At 45.3% G+C, this 24,661-nt stretch overlaps 2 protein-coding genes across 2 annotated transcripts in view; both read right to left on the bottom strand.

Moving 5' to 3' along the window:
• LOC135900484 (uncharacterized) overlaps positions 1-18,323 on the bottom strand; it is a 60,875-nt gene extending 42,552 nt beyond the window's left edge. Inside the window, exons 1-2 of the mRNA XM_065429970.1 lie at positions 18,193-18,323; positions 800-927 (exon numbers count right to left, since the gene is read on the bottom strand). Of these exons, the coding sequence (XP_065286042.1) occupies positions 800-912 (113 nt within the window). The 5' untranslated portion in view covers positions 913-927; positions 18,193-18,323. The remainder of the gene's footprint in view (positions 1-799; positions 928-18,192) is intronic.
• Positions 18,264-24,661, bottom strand: part of LOC135900510 (dentin sialophosphoprotein-like) — a 48,565-nt gene continuing 42,167 nt past the window's right edge. Inside the window, exon 14 of the mRNA XM_070539377.1 lies at positions 18,264-18,403. The gene's annotated coding sequence lies outside the window, so the exon portion shown is untranslated. The remainder of the gene's footprint in view (positions 18,404-24,661) is intronic.

Below are 24,661 nucleotides of genomic sequence, written 5' to 3'. Positions count from 1 at the left end.
CCGAAGCTATATAGGTCTGGTACCGATGCTCAAGGTACTGTCGCTAAGGTAGGTAAGGGGTGCATTCTCGCATTCTTTTTGCGTGGTAGCCAAGGTCGTGCATCGCTGTCACTGAGTCTGGGTGAACACGCTGACGCCGTCGTATGAGACGCGGCGGGCCTCTCGGAATAAATGATGTGCTTCGTACATCGCATTCTCACCCCCAGCTCACTGAGCAAGACAGTGTCTTTCACGAACGTCAACGAGACGTTGAATAGCCTTCCAACGTTTGTATCGGTGTCTATGAACCGCGTCGTATTCTGAATAAGCAAAAACGCTGAACTTGGAGAGTCTCAAAAACGTTCACAGCGACACAAGAGCTCGGATACCAGAAAATACTTCAAAATCTACGACGTCACATTGCTCGACAAAAACGGCATAGTTGTGCAAAATTTTAGGAAATGAATTTTGGCGTTCAGTTTCTCTTTTAGCAGTCGATCTATACACGCAAAATGAACTGAAATGCAGCTAAAAATAATTTATTCGTTTATAAATTCATTTAGTGTTTCAATAGAGTAGCGTTCAATTACAGTGTTGCGAACACGTGCCGGCCCTCGCAGCGTAAGCTTTCATGCGGCAGTAAAGCAATGCAGTGGATTCGGGATGAGCTTAGACAACGTATTTTATGTACCTATCAATGCATGACAACTAAGAGCGCTTTCTTTTTTATGAAAACAGAAGAAAGAAGTCATTGGGAACATCTCCACTACGCCTCAAAGTAGTGAAGTCTGACAGTGGCGAGAAAAGAAAGAAGGCTTACTTGAAGGTGCTGGCCGCAATAGGAGCAGACACTTGTTGCCCTGATGCCAACTCCTTCCACGCAGCGGCCAGAAACGTGTAGACTGGCAGGTCAAGGGTCTTCTTATCTCCCATTAAATCAAGAAGGGTCTGAAAAATAATTACGTTTACACACCGATGAAGAATAATCACTTCAGCAGGTATGCACATCGGCCGTGCACCACGACCTTTCGGCAATCATTCACTTTCGTCGAAGCGTAGCAAAAAAAAAAAAGAGAGAGAGAGACTAACGCAGCTTTTGTGCATTAGTTGTTCTGTGGCACAGTGTTGCGAACACCAGTGTGTCATGAAGCCCAAAGTAACTTACCGCTTCTTTCTCATCCTCGTCGCGTTGCCAGCGTCTGCCTTTCCCATAAGTTTGACTGCAGCGCACGGTGTCAGGCACTCGACATTGTGCGCCGTACGCATACAACAAAGCACACCGGCCTTCCTCTGCAAGTCTCACGCCGATAACCTGCCGCAGTTGCATAGTGGCTTTGGTGTTGCGCTGCTAAGCACGAGGTCGCGGAATTGAATCCTGGCGAAGGTCTTTCGATGGGGGCGAAATCCAAAAAGCGTCCCTCATACTTATATTTAGGACGTTAAGGAACAGCTGGTCAAAATTAATCCAGAGTCCGCCACTATGGCGAAGCTCCTAATCAGATCGTGGTCTTGGCACGTAAAACCCCACAGTTTAAGTTTCACGCCCCCATTCCCGAACTGCTATTTTTCAAGTGAACTAGGGTGGTTGCGTGAGCTAGTTGGTAATTCATGATCAAAAATAACGTACAGTGCGAAAGGCAAGGACTGCGAAGACGATATGCACAGCGCTGACTTCCAACAACGTTTGCTATTGCTATTGCTATTTTTCAGCCTCATTTTTCTTCCTGACCGCATCAGAGGGGAACGGCCTTCCCCATCAAGTTGCATCTATTAGCTTTGCATCAATGTTTTCCCAGAGGCTAACAGAATTTATACAATAAAACAGCGATGCGCTTACATACAATAAAACCTCTTATGCAATACACCCAACGCAAGGATCTTTAAAGGAATAAGCTCAACTGAACTCGAAAGAGTAGGTGGCTGCACGATACCCTGCTGCTCATGCACAGGCGGAGGCGTCTTCAGGCCATCCTAAGTGTTAATTATAGGCAAAATATCAGTTTCCGTAAAAGTTAGAAACCAAAGGCTCGATGTTTTTTTTAATTATTTATAGCCTTCGCCTTCGAGGCCGCACCGGCACATGGCGCGCCGGAAAAACTTCGGTAGCCATGGCGACAATCGTATCAAGAATACAGACAAATAAGCCAGGGAAAGGGTAGGGGAAATTATCTATTAGGTTTAATTCAAGTGTACACGATTAACAATGAAGCGGGAATTGAAATTGACACGAGAAAAACAAGCTTCCCGCACATTGGGGTCGAACCGGCATCTTCCGCATCACGGGTGCGGTGGTTTGCCAGTTGAACTACCGCTGGCCGCGGTGGCTCAGCAGCTATGGCGCTCTGCTGCCGAGCACGAGGTGACCGACTTGAATCGAGCCCGGGACGGGACTTGCATTTCAATGGCAGCGGAATACACAAAAAAATTAATAATGCAAAAATTGCACTCGGACCATTATCTCAAGGCTTTCTGCGCCATCTTTCCGAACATATGTGTGTAACGACTCTCTTATCTGAAGGCCAACATCGAAGAGCTGCATCGCAACTTCGCCATCATGTGAGGTTTCCGCAGTATTAATATTATTTAAAGAGCAGCATGTTACACAAACAAGTGATATTATTTACAGTGAATTATCTACAGGATGGAAATTATATGCCCATGTAAGTGAACTCCTCGGTAGCCTCAGCAAGGGCTTCGGTGTTTAAAAATGTAAGCGCAAGTCCCCCGGAGGCCTACAATTCAGGTACTTCACCGCCATGCATAGAACATGTGAGCGCCCAGATCCCCGTCGGTCGCGGCGGCAAATCTTGATGGCGGCTCGGTAAAAGACAATGGGACGCCCTTCACAGTGAATGCATCTCGGATGCCCAAAGTAGATTTCAGACAATGACAATTCCCCGGATGGCGCTCGACAAATAGTACGCCTAGATTCATCTCATTCTTTCCGAGGTAGATTTCGATGTATTTAGCCTCGTCTCAGACTACAGTCTCTTGATTTATAGTGAGAATCATATTGGCCATAACGGCATCTTCCACTAAGAGGCTCCCAAGTTCTTCGGCGTTTTCGGCCTCTTCGAAAAGATATCTAACTTTTCCAGTTACCGATCGAGTGCTCCTGGTAGGCGAAACCGTTCGAACGAAAGAGGCGAGGCTGTTTGTTCTTATTCAAGCTGATTCCGCTGCGTTGCGCGCACCACAAAGTCCGCAACGTTCTCTGTTGGGAAATGTGGTTGTAGAACGGGCACTAACCTCCCTCAGACGCGATGAACGTCCAGGTAGATTGGGAGTCGTTCAGCCACCAAGGGAATGGTGATTAGTACATGGATTTGGTTGATCTTCGTGCTTGTGTACTCACACGTTATTGTGGGTTTGTTTTAGAGGCTTTATTACGTTCATTGACCTAAATTTCAAAGCAATGCATACTTTTCTACACGCAGAAGACTCTGCAAGCATGCACAATCGTTACTCATTGCAACGATTCAATCTACGAGGTGGCCAAATAAAAAATTTGGAGGACACTTAAGCTAGGCCTTTTGGAGTGCAACGCGGTAGCTATCAAAGTTTCCTGATTGCTTCTTTCCAGCAAATGCAGCTTATGCAACCGTAAATTTTACCGGAAAACGCTTGCGGCTAACGCTTATGCAGGAAGGTGAGCTTACTGCTTCTTTCATTTTTCTTTCACCCGCAGGGCCGGTGCCGCCGCTGCCGTGGATGGTAGAAACGCGGCGCGCTGTTATTGGTAGAAAGCACCACGCCGCTGTGTTATTGGTAGAAAGGCGGCGCGCGCCGCGCTGTGATTGGTAGACACGTTTCGCTCACGGTCCACTCACGCTCAACTCACATGCCGCCGACGCCGTGCTCACTGCGTAACGGGGCCCTTGAAGCTATCGCCTTAAAAGGCAGGTACTTTGGCGCAACAGAGTTGCTGAGCGCGGTCGTCGCCCAGCGCCACTTCGTTGGGACGCACTTGCTGTCACGCGATAACAGCCTTAAAAAACTTGCACTCCTTGGGGCTCGTATTCTCCCGCAACCATTATCGTCATAAATGTTTTTCTGGATTTCCTTTTTTTCAAACGCTGCACGCCCGGTACTTCCATGTCATGAACGGCATGCGCGTTATCACCGTGACTTAGCATTCTTCACGGGAAAGTAGTGAGAGCAGAGCTTTCAAGAAAGGAAACGCAAGCAAGGCAGATGAAGGTAATTGTTCTTGGGCAAGATGAGCCTCATAGGATGCCAACTTTTTTGATAGCGTAGCTCTGGGATGTCTGAAGGTTTCGATGCTGGTGTAGTTAACAGCAGGACTAACAGGATCAGGGAACATATATGTACATATAGTTAAACCTCCTCGTCGCACAGGGTAAGCAAAACCAATGACATGGTGCAGCTACAGAAGGCGTAAAACAGAAAAAAGAAAGAAAAATTGCAGTGAAATAAGGAAACCTGTATAGTACACAGCTGCGGATTGTGGCCTTCCATTCCATCCCCACTCCTTTCCGTAGTGTGACGATCCCGGTAATTCCACTCCTTTTAACTCCTTGGAATGGTGAAATGCGATTCATTCCCACTCTTGGAGTAGATGAGCTGATCCCATACGGCTAAACAATTCAACTGCTACAATTCTAGTTGATAAAATTCTCTCTTCCAATTGTTTACTTCTGGGGCTTGTGCGCCCATTGACTGAAACATATTTTTGAAGTACTAACAACGTTAAAAATATTGTTAGGTACTTATTTTCCGCACGAGAAAATGGAGATGCGCATCGTGGCCCATTATCTCTGCATCACGTTTTGCCTGTAATCTCTTTATAGATGTTTTACAAAATTTTTTTGCTTTACCTTGGTTTCGGCGTACAATTATCTGCTTCTACGCTGTGAAAACTTTAGCAGAAACTCTAAAAGGAAACACTGCCGGATGGTTAAGCGCATGCGTGCGCCTCGTATAACAAATGCCTGGTGAATACAAAAACAATACTTAAGCAACATCACTCCACTAACAAGTATACAAGATGTTTGCTTTACTTTCATGAGCTGTTTACTATACAATATATGTTGTTTTTCCATGAAGCTTGATTGTCTTGATCATAAAATAGGATTAACAAATGACTTAGCCGTCTGGCTTAGAAGTCACGAATATAATATTATTATAAAGCATATTCTTTTTTTTTGCCATCCAAATATCTTCTGAACATGTCAATTTGGGCTGACTGCCTTTGATGCAGCTTCATCTCCGCTATTCCCTCCCTAGTCCTTACAGAGTCAGAGCAACGGCACAGTCATTCTCTATTTACATAAAAGTCGGTGGGTGAGGGGGGGAGGGAGGGGATCCGTAATGATGGGAGTATTCATAGGCGAAATTTCGTTTCGTCGTATATAGGGGATTTTCCTTCAATTTAGGTTTAAGCCTGTTCCAAAGCGAGGCTTTCTTTGTCTCTTCCCCCCACTTTCCGTGCGCTGTAATGGTCTTGCCGCGCGTGCCGCTGAGTATCTTGCAACGCCACCAGATGGTGCTCACATTAAGAGGAAGCTTTTACTCGAGTGCTGCTATCTAAATACATGTAAAATGAGCAGTTGTTTTTCTTGGCAACCACTGCACCAAATTTCACGACGTTTGTTGTGGTTAAAAGAAAAGCTTAAAATCTAGTGAATGTTGGTTTCAAATTCTTGATTTAGGTCGTCAATGTTTTAATAAAAATTGGCAAAAAATCGAAAATTTTCAAAAATCGAAACTAACAAGTTTGCAACTCTGTAACTCAACAACGAAAAATGTAAATTCAGCGAATTGCATCTAAAGTACACCTAAAGTGGACAAAATTGATATGTTACATATGGAAATTTTAAAAATTTAGATATGGAAATATAGCTGTTGCAGAACCCTTGTAACCAACGTAACAAGTTCACGTAAGATGTAAAATGACATATTCAATTTGTCCGCTTTGAATGTTCTAATGGATGCCGTTTACAGGACCGCGATATCTGTTCTTGATGAAGCGCTATGAATTTCTAAACTTCATGCTCCTATTTTTTTTTCAGACGGTCGAATATTTGAAAATCTTTTTAAGAAAAAACAGGACATAAATCAAAATTCCGCTTCCAACAGTCACTAGAATATAACTTTCTCTCTGAAATGCAACAAATGTCGTTAAAATCGGCCCAAGTATTACCTCAGAAAAACGTTTTTGCGTTTTACATGTATCTGAATAGGCCGCGTCGGAGTTGGGCCCGAGCTAAAGCTTCCCCTTAAGGCACGTTTATAGTCCGACGTCATCGGCGCGCGGGCGAGCGTCACTCACGGTCAGTCCCGCTACGTCGGTTGCACTGCGCCAGCCGAGATGCCATCCCCTCTGTACTTCAACGCGCGCGCCATAGGCTGCTATCTTCGGAGCATGCGCAGAGCGTCGCTTTAACTACACACGTGCAAGTTGGTTAACAACCACAACGCATACATCTATACAAGCAAGGCTTTCCTTCTACATGAAGTGCACGATTTTCGAAATCTGCAATTCTTCGATTCAAAACTATTTTTACTCAAGTAAAACAAAGTGCAAAATTCTATTACACCGTTGTGCCTGTCCTTCATGCACTATATTATTCTGTCTCTTTGATAAAAATCACAGAAGCGAAAGGGATTTATATATTTTGCAAGACGCTCTTTCGCTTTATTTTTAGTAGCATATTAACGAGCATAGTCTTTTCTTTTCCTGAACACCTCGCTGACCGCCTGTAAATGCGTCTGGGTACACAACAGTGTGCGAAAGAACATGGCGCGTCTTAAATCGCCGTTGTATCGCTCAGGGTCTAACCGTTCGCGAAGTCATTTTGGCCTGCGTCCTTGTGTCGTAAGGCATGCTCTGGGTAAAGAGAACCATCCTTCACGACTGAAAGTTACCATCTTTGAAAGTACTTCAACTTCGTAGCATAGAAATATTTCCAGGTCTTCAGAAGCATATAATATATACAATACCGTGATGTATAGTCACCTGTCGGCAGATATTCACGAATGGGGGCGACAAATGGAGTATCACACTGTCGTATAGAAGTTACATAAACAGGGACAAAGTGCTTCAGAATGGTTGACCAACGTTTCGATAGGGGGACTTATCTGTGACACAGATAGGTCCACCCATCGAAACGCTAGTTATCTTTTCTGAGGCACTTAATCCCTGTTTATGTAACTTCTATACAGCAATGGGTAGATACTGCATGGAACAACCGCGATTTAGTGAAATTCGAGAACTACAACAAACAATCTAAATTAACTTTATTCTAATTGGAAATTGTAACGGTTGTACAGTCTCGCTTAAAATTAACATTTAGTGCTTGAGGACTATGTGCAAATTCTATTCCAACTCCATTACGGAATCTCAGGCTCTCATTCCGTTCCCATTCCACCAGTCCGATTGGTGCCAACATTCATTTACCCATTCCGGTGTTTGAATATGTATAGTGATTCTGCAGTCATCCCAGCTGCGGAATCGCCTCTTCACAACTCTAGTATAGAAATAATACGTAGCATCAAATCAACATTACACATTTGTTCCTAATTTTTAGAGATACAGGTAAAGTTCCAACAGATCGCAATCGCAAAGGTTCCTGAAATTTGAGCGACTATGCTCGTGTGACATTCGACGGTCTTTGTTCCACTCACTGGGGCCTTCGAATATTTCGAATATTCACAACGCCGCTTGGCGTACGCGGCACCATCTATTGACGCAAGTTGACAATTGTTATTCATGTATTGGTTCAAATTTTTAATTGATCAATCAAGTTTTAGGTACAGGCAATAACCGTAAAAGTTTGAAAACATGATTAAACTCTACCTCATGAGCCAGGTCGCGGTAAGGTTACACGGGAAAACTTCGGAATGATACGGAGTATATTTCTATGTTGAAGCCTAGTAACATTAAATTTGACCATGTTGTATTTGCACGTAGCAGAAGAACGAAGGAAGGTATTAAAATATACATATTTATCTGAGCTTGAAGAGGAGACATTACCTTCAGTATCCCCAACAAATCAGCCATAACTGTGTCGGTGAATCTGTATATATCGGTATTAAAATATCCAAAAAGAGAAATTCTTTTCTCCTGCAAGATATTCAAATTCCTCTTGGCGTCGGCATCCGCCAGCGATTGCTTGACGCCCTCTGTTGAGCTGAAAAAGAACAATATATATATATAGTCATATCATAAGAAGCCAACAAACACTGACACCAAGGACAACAGAGAGGAAATTACTTGTGCTTAATAAATGAAATAAAGAAACGACAAATTAATGGAAATGAAAGTGGATGAAAAACAACTTGCCGCAGGTGGGCAACGATCCCACAACCTTCGCATTACGCGGGCGATGCTTTAACAATTAAGCTACAGCGGCGCCATTTCCCCCCATCCACTTTCTTCAGTAGAACCCTGGGAGTGCTAGCAAGCGCCCCCACTCGCAGAAGGTACCTTGGCAGCGGATGTGGAACGTCCTTTCTGCCGCAGGCATCACGAGAACGTGATCTTTTGGGTGAAGGCAACCGGTCAATAATCCCACACATGCTACCTGAAGGCATCAATGTTGCCGGATTCAAGACCCACGTTATGTAATAAACGAGAAGAAAAGGGGTTAACCAAGGGGCCCGATTTTTATCTGTCATATCATAAGAAGCGAATAAACACTGACACCAAGGACAAGTTAGGGGGAACTAGCTGTGCTTAATAAATGAAATAAAGAAACGATAAATTACCGGGAATGAAAGGGGATGAAAAAACAACTTGCCGCAGATGGGGACCGAACCCACAACCTGCGCATTACGCGTCCGATGCTCAAGCAATTCAGCTACCACGGCACCGTTTCCCCGTCTATTTCCTTCGGCGCATATATATATATATATATATATATATATATATATATATATATATATATATATATATATATATATATATATATATATATATACACACACACACACACACGCAGGAAAGAGAAAGAGGCGACGATCTTTTAGGAAGGCTTATTTACTAACGTTTTCGGCTGGTGGACCAGCCTTCGTCACAGTACAGTAATGCATGAACAACACAGCAATGTATGCTACGTCGGGTCCTGCGTGCTGAGCTTTGAAGAAACCCCCTCTGTGTGTGTGTGTGTGTGTGTGTGTGTGTATATATATATATATATATATATATATATATATATATATATATATATATATATATATATTGTCACGTGGTCGTGACGTTGAATAACACAGTAGCAGTACTGTAAACGACAAAACTAAGTTTTATTGGGCGAACCTGTGCCCACAAAACAGGCTACACTTATAGCGCAACGATAGCGGCGAACACGCTCGGCGATCGTCGAAAATCTGATCAGCGGGTGAAGCGCGTTGGCTTTTATAGAGCAGTCGTCGAACGTTCCAGTCTAATCGTTCGGACCCGCGTGCCTTCCACAAAGTTCTACATCATTCGCGTCAGGCGAATAAATCAGATAACACAAGGTTCGGCAACAACAGACTGCGGATAGAAGCATCGATAACTTTCCAGAAACTTCGGATACATGCAAGCGCGTCCCGCGCTGTGCGATAAGATTTGTTAGGCGGTGAAACCTGGTCGCCCGATAAATATAAATACACGTGTCAATATATATATATATATATATATATATATATATATATATATATATATATATATATATATATATATATATATATAAAGTTCACCGATCTTAATCAGACACGCACACTTATAGCCCAAATATTACTGCAAAGTAAAACACTCCAAAAACAAAGAGTTGGCAATTTCGCTCGCAGAGCGCTGCTCAGAAAGCGCCATTAAGGTCTAGCTGTGTGCTTCGACCCCTAGGACCGTATTATAGCTATACTCGTATGTGACGTACGTGTGTACGCCAATACGTCTGGCTCCCCTAAAAGCACGCGCCCCGTAAGGCCTGTAATGGCATCGGACAGGCGTCACTGCGCTGCCAGTAAAGAGCGCCGCAAGCGAATTGCATCATTTTCCCGTGATTCGCATCATTTTTTCAGATCGTCAGCACTACAATTGTTTTGCACTTTTTAATAGCCTGAACACATTTAACGTGAAAGGCATGCCCTGTGAATTAAATTTTGTACGAGTTCTCGCTACTGTAGTAGAAAGTTCTAGGGAATAAGTTCAGTAGTGGGGGGTCGCATATGCATTGCATATATGTTATAGATAAACGTACATACATTTAGCTTTATGTACCACCTGCGGCTCCAGTTGTGGAGGTGGTTCGTGTGAGTCTAAAGGGTTTCGACGCCGAAAATATTCTTATTCATGTTACCGTGTTACTACACATCATGCAATCATCAGCAAACAAAGTGTATGACACCCTTGTGACAGCGATATTACTATAGTAATTATAGTCACTCCAGGTAAATCTTTGCCGTCGCCTGGTATATATATATATATATATATATATATATATATATATATATATATATATATATATATATATATATATATATATATATATATATATATATATATTTAAACGAAGAAAGGTGGTTAAGCGAGGGGCGCAATCATAAGAAGCCAACAGACACTGACACCACGCACCGAAGGAAGTAACGTTATGGTGTCCTGAGGCACCCCTCTCCACCCACTCTTGGTTTAGTGGTCGGCAGGGGTCGTGGACCGCACCCACGTTGGGACGGGAAGCCCGTGAGCCTCAATCTTTCGTGAGCTCTCTGGACGGGCCGGAGCTGCATCTGGTGGTCGTCGCTTCGCAGGGCGTCCACCCAGTCTTCTTCTTTACTGAACACGGTGCCGCTTAACGCGGAGCACTGCCAGAGCATGTGCGCTAGCGAGCAGTACGATTCGCCGCAATCCACACGTTGCGGCTGTAACCCTCTGGTGAATAAAGGCTCAGTCTGCTTCTCGAGGGGAACGGCCCTGTCTGAAGCATTCTGAATATCGATGACTGTGGTCCAGTCAGTTTAGCGTGGGGGATCCGGAAGGTCCTCCTCGACAGCTGATAGTGTATGATGTATAGAAACATGAATAACAATATTTTGGATGTCGCAACCCTTCAGACTTGCACGAACCACATTCACAAATGGAGCCGCACGTGGTACATAAAACTAAATGCTAAACAAATGTAAATATATGTGAATTTCTTGTTCTAGTGCTATTTGGTTAACGTATGTGTTCAATATTTATATCCTCGTATTGTTGCCTTGGCGTTCACATACCTAAAAACCTGTCCTGGAAGCCTCCTGTCGAATACATAATATCTCAAGCTAACCGTCCTCCAGGATACATAAAGTAAATTTTTCGTCGCACAATCGTCGTTATCATAACTTCTGTACACAACTTACGTTCGCCCTCAGCAAAGGTGTGCCTCATCAGTTTCCAATCCAATCACTCCATACTGATGGATGCCATTGAAGCAGTACAACATCCTTGTTTGTTTTATTTAGCACCGTAGTTCAGCTATTTCATCATCATCGTCATCATCATACACATCCTATTTTATTATGTCCACTTGCAGAACAAAGGACCCTCTATCCAGTCTCCAATTACCTTTGTATTTCGTTACCTGATTCCAACGCGCACCTGCAAATTTCCTAATTTCCTCATTCCAACTCTTTTTCTGCCGTCCTCAACTGCGCTTCCTCGCCTTGGGACCCATTCTGTAACTCCAAAGGCCTACCAGTTATCTACCCTAGGCTTTCCATAGCCTGCCCAGCTCGATTTCCTTTTTCTTAATGTCAACTAAAATATCGGCTATCTCCGTTTGTCATCTGATCCACACCACTCTCTTCCTGCCTCTTAGAGTAGCGCCTGCCATTTTTTGTTCCACCGCTTATTGCGCGGTCCTTGTTCTCTAGCTTCTTTGTGAACTTCCATGTTTCGGCCGTATGCCCTCCAATCCATTTTTATTGCTCTGCAATTTTCCTGTAAGTTCTATTCTGTAAAATCCTTGTCATGCTGAGGGTCCCCTGTTAGTAATTGACCTAGATAAACATACTGCTGTACAGACTCTAGAGGCTCAGTGATGATCACAGATTGTTGTTCTCCTTTTAGGCTCTATCTTTTCCTTCTGCATATTTGTCTTCAACACCACTCTTGCAGTTTCTCAGTGAAGGTCCTCAATCATTTCTTTCTCAGAAACCCGCGAAGGACCACACAGAAAGAGCGGTTGATGAGCAAACATTGGTTTTAATAGATTAGCAGTGGCGATGACGATCATGATAGCAGGTGAGCGACGAAGAATTCTTTACACACTTACCGCCTCGACACGAAGGGTTATTTTCATATTCTTGGCAAAGACAGTCCGGTTATACCAAATAAAAACGATCATCGAGTGCAGTATAGACTAGAGAATGTGCCAGAAACATCGCACGGGCGGTTTTGTTCACTGGTTGCTGTAAATTCGCTTTGTGATCGGTAATCATCAGGATCTCTGCCCTGTCCTTAGAGTCCTACCGAATGCGCACTTTTAATTTGTTTAGTAGCGTCAATTCTGGTGTGCACACGTAATGGTGTTAGACGACGTTGCTCAACGTTGAGCATCAGAAGCTGGCACTTAGTATTCTGTGGCCGTTGCTTGATCTTCCTTGAAAAAGTGTTAACGCCGTCAAAAGATGTGCAGCTGTGGCCAAGCGCTCCGCGAAATGGCACCTTGCTCTGTATAGATGGTATCCGGTCTCTGATGCTTTGTTGTGCTTGTTTACTGGATATATGTGATAGTAGTAGTCTGAATGACCGGACGTAGTTTTTTGGGGCGCTTAAATTCATTGAGCGTTAAGTAGTTAGCTCCGACAGCGGGAAACAGCGCAGTGGTCAGACGTCCTTCTACGTTGAATGCGCAGTGGTGATGGCTCTCTCGTGCTCGCCTCCTGTACTGGCTGGAAACCCTGTCGCTTCAGTTCATGCGTGGGCCTTCGTGATCATCAGTAGAATTAGTATATTTCCCTTGCCTGGACGGCACAGTCACTCTTCAGTGAAAATGAGGTCTTCGTGGACTCCTGAACTGTTTATAAGAGCCGTTGTCGAACCGCGCATTCCTATTGGAACCACTCGCATGTCGTGCACACTGTATGAAGGCTCTTTCGGTATCCCTGTGGCTAAAATAGCTACTTCTTGCTCATCCTTGTGCTTTTGACGCGTTTCTTAATCGAAATATGATCACATAAGTTGATAGCTACCTTCAGTTCCCTCATCCACGTCACTAACCATGGCACTACCGGTTTCAGACACAATAGCAGGTACTTCCGTGTCACTGTATATTTCTGTCTTCATACCGTTCTTTCTTTTACATTCTCAATGTGGTCATGGCTTGTACAGCTATGGTCATACAATTCTTCGGCACTTGTATTTTTTCCAATGCTTCAAGGTGCAAGAATAATAGGATGGTCATTCCGCTTCCCATGATCTGTAGCACGTCTTCAGTGCTTACATTGTCCCATCACAATAGCAAGTCTGATTTTAGACTTCAGTATAACCAGTTTATCTATGTGGTCTACCTGAAGGGTATATTGTTCATGTACGAGTATTTCGTCGTCAAGACTGGACACTTCGATCTTTTCATCTAGGGAACAAAGCCTCTCCTGACGCATTTCGAGTCGGCTGCTCATGAGGTGCGGTCGAAGCACTGTTTCTTCACAAAGAGCCGCGTCAATATCGTCAAAGAGGAGGCTTGCCGTAGCTGTGATAAGTGCCCTATGCACGATCGACTTGGCCTCCTTCTAGCAAGCGGCTGTCTGTGGAAGCATGAGTGCAGTCGCTTCCGTTTACTCCCCTTTTCCGGCGAATCCATGCGTGGGTTCATCGTCAGTCGGTACTGGGGACTGTTCCGGCGTTGATTAATACAGCTCGCGGGTTTTAAGGCACGATCATGTAGAAACAGGGAAGGACCATTCCGAATAAGCGGTTGATGACCAAACATGGCGTTTTATTGAAACGGTAGTGACAATGACGACGATGCTAGCAGCTGAGCGAGGAATAAGTTTCTACAATTTGTTGCAATTCATCGCCAGCGTATCTGAAGAAGTCAATGTCATTTGCAAACCCAAGGTTGTCGAGATATTCGCCGTTGATCCTCACTCCTAAGCCTTCCCTGTATACTAGCTTGAATATTTATTCTAAGCATGCAGTGAATAGAATTGGACAGATTATCTTCTCGCATGACGCCTTTCTTGATAAGTAACTTTCTGCTTTTCTTGTGGAGGACCAAGTGTGGAATCTGTAGATATTTCCCAAGATGTTCACGTACGCCTCCTGCACTGCTTTATTGTCAAATGCCGCCATGGCTGCTGTTATCTCTACTTAATCAAATGTCTCTTCATATTCTATGAAAGCCATATAGTTAGGTTGATTTCACTCCGCAGTATTCTCAATTACCTGATTGATGACGTGGTTGTGATCTACTGCAGAATATCTCTTCCTGTAGCCAGCTTATTCTCTTGTTATGTTGGAAGTCAAGGGTGGTCCTGATTCTATCGGAAATTGCCTTAGCTAATATTTTACATAACACTGAAAGCAAGCTAACCGGCCTGTAATTAATAAAAGTTTTAGCATCTCTCTTTTCATGGATCATTATAATGCTGCCATACTTCCAACCCTCTAGTACACTTGAAGTTGTGAGTCATTGTGTATAAGGGCCGCAAGCTTTTCAAACATAATAACCCGTCCATCCTTGATAAAAATCGACTGTTATTCCCAGTTTTCCTGTCGCTTTCCAGCGCGTCATGTCTTGCAAGGCCCTTCTAACTTCATTGCCCGTTACAGAACGAGCCTCAACAGCTATAGAAGTGCAGCTACATAGGGTGTTTCAGCTAACTTGGGCCAAGTATTAAAAGAAGAAACATAGGCGCTACGCCTGTTGAATTGCCGCAGTGTTGCGCTCAGCCATAAGTAGCTCGTTGTGAAACCTTTTTCAATCCGCCAAGCTGGGCAATTAATAAATATTGCCTAATTAACTTTAACCAACCAGCCCAGGTCTATACTCTTCCAAATATTAACTCTAGTAAAAGATCTTCAATACAAGACTCGTAGCGTTCGTTCAGAAACATCCGATTATTTCATCCATGCTAACATAACTTCCTTGTTGATTTTTCTCCAGCCTTATTTAAAAGCGAATTTTAAAAGAAATGCCACGTGGCTGCCGGCTAACGCGCCGCGCTTGCAAGGCTCCCAAATGAATGCTTCAGAGGACGTTACTCTACAGTTATCCTGTTTCCGTGGGAAAACGGCCCCTTGCCTGAAAGAGGTAATAACGCATGCTGCTAACACGGAAGAACTAGATGCTCAGAAATTAGAAGATTTGAGGAGCCTTATTCAGGAATTTGTGGATTGTTTGGGGGAGACCCTAGGAAGGACTTCTTTGGCACAACATGACATCGGGCTAACGACGGAGGTTCCTTTTAAGTGAAAAGCGTACCGCTTATCACCACAGCAGCTAGACACAATGAAGGCAGATAACGGATGCTTCATCTATCTCATTGTGATTAAGGGGGCACATAGTGAATATTGCTCACTTGCAGCGTCTTCCCAGCGTCTTGAGCGCATTTTAATGTGGAATAAGCGTGGTTTCATTCATTCCCCTAATGCTCGTTGAGGTACCTTGGAAAGATGCCATGCGTGGGTTATCGAAAGCTAAATGACATCACAAAAGACCACATTTACCCCTTACCGAATATAGAGGAGAGGGTAGAACTCCTAAGCAAGGCTACACACATGTAAACTCTACACTTAGCAAGGGGATATTGGCAGCTGCCTCTAACTTAATGAGCCAGTCGCTACGCGGCCTTTGTAACACGTTTTGGGGTTTTCCAGCCAGTTACCATGAGCTTTGGCTTGAAGAACGCGCCGTTGTGTTTCTCAAGGCTAATGGATCAGATGCGTGAAGGCGTGAAGAATTTGCGCTGCCCTGCCTGGATGATCTGGTCGTGTTTTCTAATGATTGGGAGTCTCATTGGCAACGTACCCGAACGATACTGGAAAGAATCAGAGGGGCGGGCTTGACTATTAAAGTCAAGAAGCCTTAATTCGGCCAGGCTCATGCAACGTATTCGGAGCATTAAAAAGGACACGGAAAACCGTGAACGCATGAATGCCAAAGTGGCTGAAATAGTTAACTTTCCAACGCCACTAACAAGAAAGCACGTGTGGTCATACCTGGTAAAGCCGGGTATTAGCAGCACTATATTTCAAATTATTCTCATCTAGCACTCCGCTAACTGACAGTCTGCGTAAGCATGAAGCAGAAGTCACTTGGAGCGCCGATAGGGAAGCAGCTTTTCAGAATCTGAATATAGCTCCTGTCTTCAAGGCGTGTGCCTGCCTTGCTAGACTATTGCATAGAATTCCTTCTCCAGTGAGACGCCAATGACCGCAGTCTAGGTGTCATACTTGCCCAACTTAACGAAAGCGCTGAAGAACACTCCGTACCTCAGTGGAAACGGATACCATCCCTCTGAGTGTTCGCGCATAGTATGGGCAATTCAAGAGCCAAGATGCTATACTGAAGGCACGAAATTCACGGTCGAGAGCGAACATTCTCCTCTTGCTTGGGTGAACCAAATGCCGGGCAAAAACTGGAAAGTGCTGAGATGGAGTCTCATTTTGCAGGAATACAGCTTTGGGGTCAAGTACAGGAATGGGAGCCAGATTAAGAACGCAGACGGTCTGAGCCGAGGATTTTAAGAAACTAACTCACATTTTCAAAAACTTGCTCGGTACGTATCTTTATCTATGTCATTGAGATTGGGAAACTAATATGTGTCTGCCGAGAGCAGACCACAAGAAAAAAAGAAGAGAGATACAAAGAGAGGGGTAGAACTTTCTAAAGCTACGCAGTGATCATAGCGTCCGGTGGGCATGTCGCTCGGGCACGCCAACCAGTGTGTCTGTGTGTGCTTGTGTCTTCTTAGAAAGAAGACTGCAATGACGCGAGTGCTGAAACCCCAGCGGCACCGAGTCCTCAACCATCACTTCGGAAGGGAACCCCGACGCTTCGGACAACCTGACAGTTGTTCACCTTCAGGTCGAATCTCCCAGCGCCGGAGGAGTCTGTTACATCTCAAAACGCAAATGGCATTCCTTAGGTGTTTTCCACGAGCCAGCCCCCTTCATCCGCGCCCGCCCAGACGTCGGCGCAGCGCCGGCACCGACTGTCGACGAATCCACAAAGCTCCTCTCAAGCTGACAACTACTGCCGGATTCTCTAGCTGCAGTAAGAACTGTGGATGCCAGGCTTCCCGGGTGGCTGTAAACTGACCGTCACGGAGAGCCCACCAGTTGATGCGACGGAGCAATGTCGAAGGCTTCCGCTGGAAGGGCGTGGACTTCAGGTTCCCAAATTTGCACATAGTTGCCTCGTATGCGGGGGCGATCCTGCTACATTGGACGCGAAGTCCAGCGGAACGATGCGACATCATGGGAGGGATTTTGCGTATGGTTCGATAGTTATGACTCGCGGAGACACAGTCATCAGATTCCCTAGTCTAGTCGCCTAGGGAATACGACTGTTCTAAAAGCGGACAGTTTTGGTGGAGTGAGGGGCCTGACGCGTCCTCATTTGGCTCATACGTGTATTGAGCCCAGATATTTTAAATGCTCCTTCGTGGAGTGGGATTCCATATGTGGAGCCAGTGTAAATATGTAGAATAAACGCTTTTCTTTCGCTCCTGACCCGCCGTGGTTGCTTAGCGGCTACGGTGTCGGGCTGCTACACACGGGGTCGCGGGATCGAATCCCTGCCACGTTTCGATGGGGGTGAAATGCGAAAACACCCGTGTACTTAGATTTAGGTGCACGTTAAAGAACCCCAGGTGGCCTAAATTTCCGAAGTTCACCACTACGGCGTGCCTCATAATCAGATGGTGGTTTTGGCACACAAAACCCAAAATTTCTTTTTTCGCTGCTATTCCCAGATGTACTCATCCCTGTACCTGGAGGATTCCTGACGTGAACGTGTTACCCCTAGCTGCAACAATAGTGATATAACCATGGCCATAAAGCGCTTGCACTCGCGGACGATCTGTCAGTCATATTAGCTTTTAAGTGAATGCTTTAAAGCAAGTGCTCCCTTAAGAACAATGCAAAATGGCCACCGACCGCGAAAGTATATAGAAGTAATGTTCTGGAGTGTTTTATAAACTTTCGTGGTCGCGGTCCGGTTTTAATCCCTGTCATCTGTGTTCTCGGCAGGGTGAGTTTCCTTAGAATTCTTGATTTGAAATGCTCACTTGCTGTCAAATCCGATGCCGTATTTGGTGCGACGGTGCTTGGAGGCGACGTCGAGGAAGTGCTCCACGCTTTTCGGGTAAGGGCCGCCCAGCTTGACTGTCAGTGCTTCAAGCACGGTGTAGTCGCACAAGCCATCGTCAGGAAAAACCGTGCTCTCGTTCATTTTGGGACCAAGTGTGCACACCAGCGAGTACGGCGGGATCGGAGGCTCTGGAAAGGACGTCAAATGGAAGGACACCTTTCGTAAACTGCCGAGCGAAACAATTACCTGTGACGGAAGGCAACTGAAATCGCAAATGGCCAGTGAGTTAAATCTTCTACGAGGTGATGTCATGAAAGACGAAACGATCAGTCATGACGTTAGCATGATATTAGCCTGTTCATGGCGATCAGCAGTGGATACCGCCCACTGTAGTTGGTCACGCCAAATGTTTATATAAAACGTTGAGTAGGAGGAAAAAAATGTCTTCTATTACAGCAACACCTTACAGTCAGCGGTGGACATGACTAAATGCGACACTAACTATTATTTCATCGATTATAATTTACTGAATAAAAGTAATTATAACTTTGGGAGCATGTTTGGAAATGAAGGCTGCCTTTGCTCAAGTCGTTCTGTAATTCATGGTATTATCACCAGTTTCATGCTATTCCTCGGCGAACCCCAAGCATGTCGAAAAAGTCCTGTTCAAGGTGCAGCTAATATTGTCGTTTTCTTATAAAAAACGTCCCTAATGCAATCCGACACAAAGCTAAGTAAAATAGTACGATACATAGTAATTGGTGTTGCACAAGATTATCTTGAAACATGCGCTATTCTAACAATCAAGGTTTGTTCAAATCCGCACAATGCCAATCAGCTGCGAAGCGGTTTTCAAACATTCGTCAGCACTTATCTAGTAGTACTCTCTCCGCCCCCTCCAATGCCGCACGCATTGCCTCAGTTCTTCGTTCTATTTTTTTCGCATGATGACGAGTGTTTGACGACAATCGCGTGCGCTGACGGCACCACGAAAATCGAATGACTACTGTATGACGATGCTGCAGCCCTTTGCATCGACAGCGGGGAAAGTGAGGCAGACGACTTCAGAAAAAAATGAGCGAGAAAGCCAAGAAAAAAGCAAATTTTCGTTTTAAAAAATTTCCCGATGACCTCTACACTTCGTAATTCGAAATTTGAGCGAATCTTTATACTTGTTTCGATTTCGCGATATATCCGTTGGCACCAACAATTTGTATCGTGCGCACGGCGCGTTTTAAATGGCGTGAAGTCTGGCGCGACTGCCTCCATAATTGGGAAATCACGAGAGGCAGTGCGTGGGCGACGCGTGGGTGACGCGTGGGCGCTATTCACAGCAGCGGCCACAAACAGGCATCCGCTCGTACAGCGCTTCGGGAAACAGACGACGCGTAGAGTGCCTCGATGCGTGCGTCCGCACGAACGCGCGCCTCCGCACCCTAACGACGTGCACCGCTTCCTCCTCTTCCTCCGCTTTCCGCCTGATGGTTCCACTGCACCTTCCTCCTCTGCTTTCCTCCTCGCACTCCCTTCGCTGTCGCCGTGGTTCACCACCCGCTGCACTCCGCCTTCGCTCTAATCTTTCGGTGTGCTCGTTCGCTCGGTTACGAGGTACGACGCCAAACATGGCCGCAGGAATGGGCGCCTAGGAGCTGCGCTCCGAAATAAGGTTCTGTGCATGACGTTATCGCACAAATAAGAATACTTTCAGCGTTCAGTCTCTTCAAAACGAACTTCGGGCTTCAGACTGAAACAAAATTCAGTTCCTGGTCTGACGTCTCAGCCAGTGGCAGAGTGGAAGCCAGTTCTTGAGACATCCAAAAGTTTGACACCTTACACCTAGCACCTAATATCATTGGAGGCTTTAGACATCCCTGGTACGTATTTGTGACACTAGATGACACAAGGACCTGTTTTGAGCTCGTCGCCACGGGTTTTAGTGCAGCGATCATTGAGTGAAAGCCAAGGTGGCCCTCTCACAGTCAAGAATTGCGACAGGCTGTAAGAGTCAGCTATGACCGCACACACGCTATTGGAGAGGCCGCCTATGCTTAGCCATGATGAACATAAACCACATGCCTGCTGTGCAACGGTCCCAGCGAACGCTGATATGCCTGCAGAAAATGCATGAAGCAACATTGAAGATGTGTCAATGTCGGTGCGTTACCACTGCGGCATCACCCCCGTGCCACTATTCTGCCTCGATATCCATGTAATACGCACATAACTGCCGATAAACGTGTAACTGACTTTAAGTTTCCTTTAACTTTGATTTCCGAGCTGCAATCGACTATTCACGAACGCGACTGTCTCAAGCAACAGCAGACCTTGAACGAAATTCTCCCACACACATGGAAACGTTGCTGAGCCTTGGACATTACTAAATACCGCAACATTGCTTAACCAAACTTCATTTTCGGAAGAACGTTGGAAAATTTGTGTTGATTCACGACGGTCCGCCTACATCATAACGGTCATTGCGCTCCTGCAGGGATTCTCCATCTGCTTGCTGCACCCGAAACGTGACAGCGCCCAGTATTAAAAAACCAGCAGATTCGTTAATATATTTCTCCTTGATGCCGATACTTCATATTCAGCACTTGAGTGGACTTGTAATACAATGAACCTCCCTGTAAGCGCTCGAAGTGGACTGCGAGAATGTGGGCGAATGTGGGCTAATGTGGTTACAGCCACCCACTTGATGAATCTTGTTGACTGTAACCCTTGTATATATTGTATGTTTGCGTATGTTTGCTGCGCAACCAGTGGGGGTTTCCTACCTGGAAATTCCCACTGGTTACAGCCACCCACTTTATGAATCTTGTTGACTGTAACCCTTGTATATATTGTATGTTTGCTTATTTTTGTATCTGCTCACGTAGCCCCCTCCTGCTTGGACAGATGTCCGCAGTATTGTGAAAATAAATAAAATAAATAATGACTGGATGGGAGTACATCGAAACGGTATATACGGTATATACGGCCAGCTAAGGTCTTGCTGCCACAAACTAATATAATGGTGCTGTGTTCGGATATGACCACCCACCTCCTGATGCAGTTTTATAAACTGGCTCGTAAAGCACGACAACCTTCTGCAACTAACACTTTGTCTCTGGGAACAAACGCAGAAATTACCAGTAAATCATGCAAAGTTCGTTGACCTGATATTTAGCATGCACACTGAAGTCAAAATATTACTGGGCCTACTCCTTTAACTTGAGATCCCTTTTTACACAAACGAATTGAAATTGCTACGTACACTTGCCGCAAATATCGTAGCAAAAATGACCGGTTAACTCGAACAGTCGAAAGACCAGCTTGGCCTTGTTGGTACCTGTCGTCGTGGCGATTGCGCAAACTTGAGACAAGGGCAGAAGAGACTTGTGTAGTGTTACCTCCTCTGTCTTTGTCTCAAGTTAACGCTATCGGACAGTCGGTCAAGTACAAAAACAATGAATTAAAGCAATGTTTGAAATGTCTTCACTGCGAAAGCAAAACGCAAGGCAATACTACAATTCCGCACCTCGGCAATGTTAACTAATCTGACGACCTCTCAAATTTGTCAAAGCATCTTTATCGTCTACGCATTACTATCGACGCAGGGCGGAAGTCAATACTTCATAACTGCTTCATTCTCTAAAGTTGTTTTCGCGTACCCAGCACAAGGGCCACTAAGACATAAAAGCTAGCAGTTCATCTTAGTACCTTAAGTGTCCTGTAGTGCGTGTTCAATTCTTGGTGTTTGTTTAATTCAAAATGAAGTGATCAACTAGGTCTCCACTACATGACTACCAAATGTTGTTATAGCAAAAGTTCTGCTGCGTACTTCTCTTTGGTTTCTCTAATGACTATGAAAAAATATTATGAGACTATCTCTTACGAAAAATAATACCTCAGTAGAAATTAACTACTTAAAATTTAAGAGGAACTTGTAAAACATCGCATATTGTCACGTAGTAGTGACGGTGCATATTACAGCGACAAATCTGTGATTGACGAAATTAACTTTTATTGGGCGAATTCGGGCCCTCAAAAGCAAGTTACACTCAAAGCACAGCGATAGTGGCGAACACGGTAGGCGATCGTCGAAGTCTGATCAGCGGCTCAAGCGCGTAGACTTTAATGCATGAGTCATCGAGGGTTCCAGAAATCGCTGGTGCCCTCGTGTCATTCAGAAAATACCACAATATTCGCGTCATGCATACATGAAAATCAGGTTACCCAGGGTTTGGCGACGGCAAACAGCGAATAGAGCCATCGATAACGTGCTAGAAACTTCCGATACATGCTGGCGCAGCCTGCGCTGAGCGATGACATTTGTTAGACGGTGAAACGCGGTCACCCGATGAAAGATAAACAAGTACACGTGTCAATACCCCCTCTTAAAAAGCATCGACCCGATGCTGCAAACAAACACAAAAGCAAACAACAAAAAAGCACCGCTCCTTCCAGTCCGTGAAGACGGGCGAACAGCGAAGCTGTGTGGTTTACATTGAGTGCTACACAATGCAAGTTAAACTTCGCAAGGAGTCTATATCGTAAATATTTTGCTTCACGTTTCTTTCACCCCATTTTCGCTGCTGCGTGGTGCTTCGTGTCATGAGCATGCTTTAGGGGTACTTTTTCTTGCGGTTCCCTAAGTGCTTTTTTTTTCTTTTGCGCATAAAGAAGGCCCTACGATGATGAGCCCGTTCCCGAGCCAACTCTCGCTGACTCTCACGGTAGGCAGCTTCTTCCTCAGGAGTACGCACAACTCGTGGTCTTCGCAGAGTTGTAGCTGAGATGGAATGTGCGGAAACACTGATCCAAAGCTCAGTATATTGGCCACAAGGCCCAACACTGGAGATGCTGGCGTTGAAATCTTTTTTACGATTGGTTGGATTGGTGTGACGATTCACGTGGCGACCGGCATTTCTTGCTGGCGCAAGAAGTGCCGGTCATGAAAGGTAATTGTTGCAGTGCACATTCCAGTGGGCGTCATTAGAGGTCCGAATTTGAGGGCCTTACCATGCAGTCTTAACCTTCTTCAACTGGGTGGCAATGGGTCTACTCATGACGCATTAGTCGGCTCTTGTGTCCACTAAGGCGATGAGCGAGTGGCCGTCGAGAGGCACGTCTAGTTCGGTGGTTCTATGTCTTTCGTTGCACTTAGATCTTGGCATCGGATGACTGCTACGTCGTGTTAACCTGTGGCTTGTAGGTTGCGCCGTCAGGTCTTTTTTCGACGTATTGTTCGCTTCTAGGCTTCGTCAGGATGGCAGCATCTCGTTCATATTGTTACGGATGAGATGGATTTATTTACAAGATGATCGAGGGGGCGTAGAGACGAGATCGCAGTCACTCGGGCATTTTCTTCACAGCGCACAGTTCTTCCAACCCCTCTTCGGCTCCGCCGCGCAGCGTAACATTTTCCTCGGGCGCAGACGAAGCTCGTCGAGCAAATTAGGGAACCACCTAATTGGTAATCCTTGATTCGGGAACCCTATGATGGTAGTGCTTCAGGCGAGCCACATGAACCACTTGAGTTTTCCGCGACCGGTGGTTATTGGCGGTACGTTTTTCGATGATGTTGTTGAAGTCACTTAATCGGCTCAGTATCACGAATGGACTGCTGTACGTTGAGATGAACTTGCGATACAAGCCTTTCTTCCGTAGAGGTGTCCACAGTAAAACATGATCGCCAGGAGGAAAAGCGGCATGTCTGTGTCTGGCGTCATGCGTGCCTTGGTTGAAACTTGCGAAGAGAACGTTGTTAAACGAGCTAGCCGACGCGGTTCTTCGGCACGACACGAGATCTGCGAAATGGATGTGTCTTCGTTCAGTGTGAATGGTGAAATTGTGTCCAAGAACGTTTGGGGACTGCGAGCGTACAACAGAAAGAAAGGCGTCTACCCTATTCTTTCGTGCTTGGCTGTATTATATGCGTACGTGACAAACGGCAGCACGGTATCCCAATTCGTGTAATCAGCTGAGACGTACAGAGACAACATGGTGGTAAGCGTACGATTCGTGCGTTCGGTGAGGCCATTTGTTTGTGGGTGGTATGGCGGTGAATGGGGATAACTAGAACCGCAAATGCGCTGTAGTTCGTATACAACGTCAGCGGTGAATTGCCGTCCGCGGTCACTTCTAACAACACGTGGAGCGCCGTGATGCAGGATGATAGAATGAAGCAGAAAGCACGACACATCGGCGGTGCTAGTAGAGGTAAGCGCCGAAGTCTCAGTATAGCGCGTCAAGTAGTCGACGCTAACAATAACCCAGCGACGACCGGCAGAGCTCTTGCGAAAGGTGCCGAGCAAATCGATACCAACTTTTTAAAATGGCAAGGTGGGTGGTTTCACTGGTTGCAAAAAGCCTGCAGGAGGCATCGCCGACTTCTTATGACATTGGCAATCTGGTCAACTTGCAGTATACTGTATTGTGCTCTTCCGCAGCGTCGGCTAATT

Source organism: Dermacentor albipictus, chromosome 5, assembly GCF_038994185.2.
Source record: "Dermacentor albipictus isolate Rhodes 1998 colony chromosome 5, USDA_Dalb.pri_finalv2, whole genome shotgun sequence".
Taxonomy (NCBI): Eukaryota; Metazoa; Arthropoda; class Arachnida; order Ixodida; family Ixodidae; genus Dermacentor; species Dermacentor albipictus.
The sequence above is the reverse complement of the archived record's forward strand: the minus strand, read 5'-3'. Positions and strand labels throughout refer to the sequence as shown.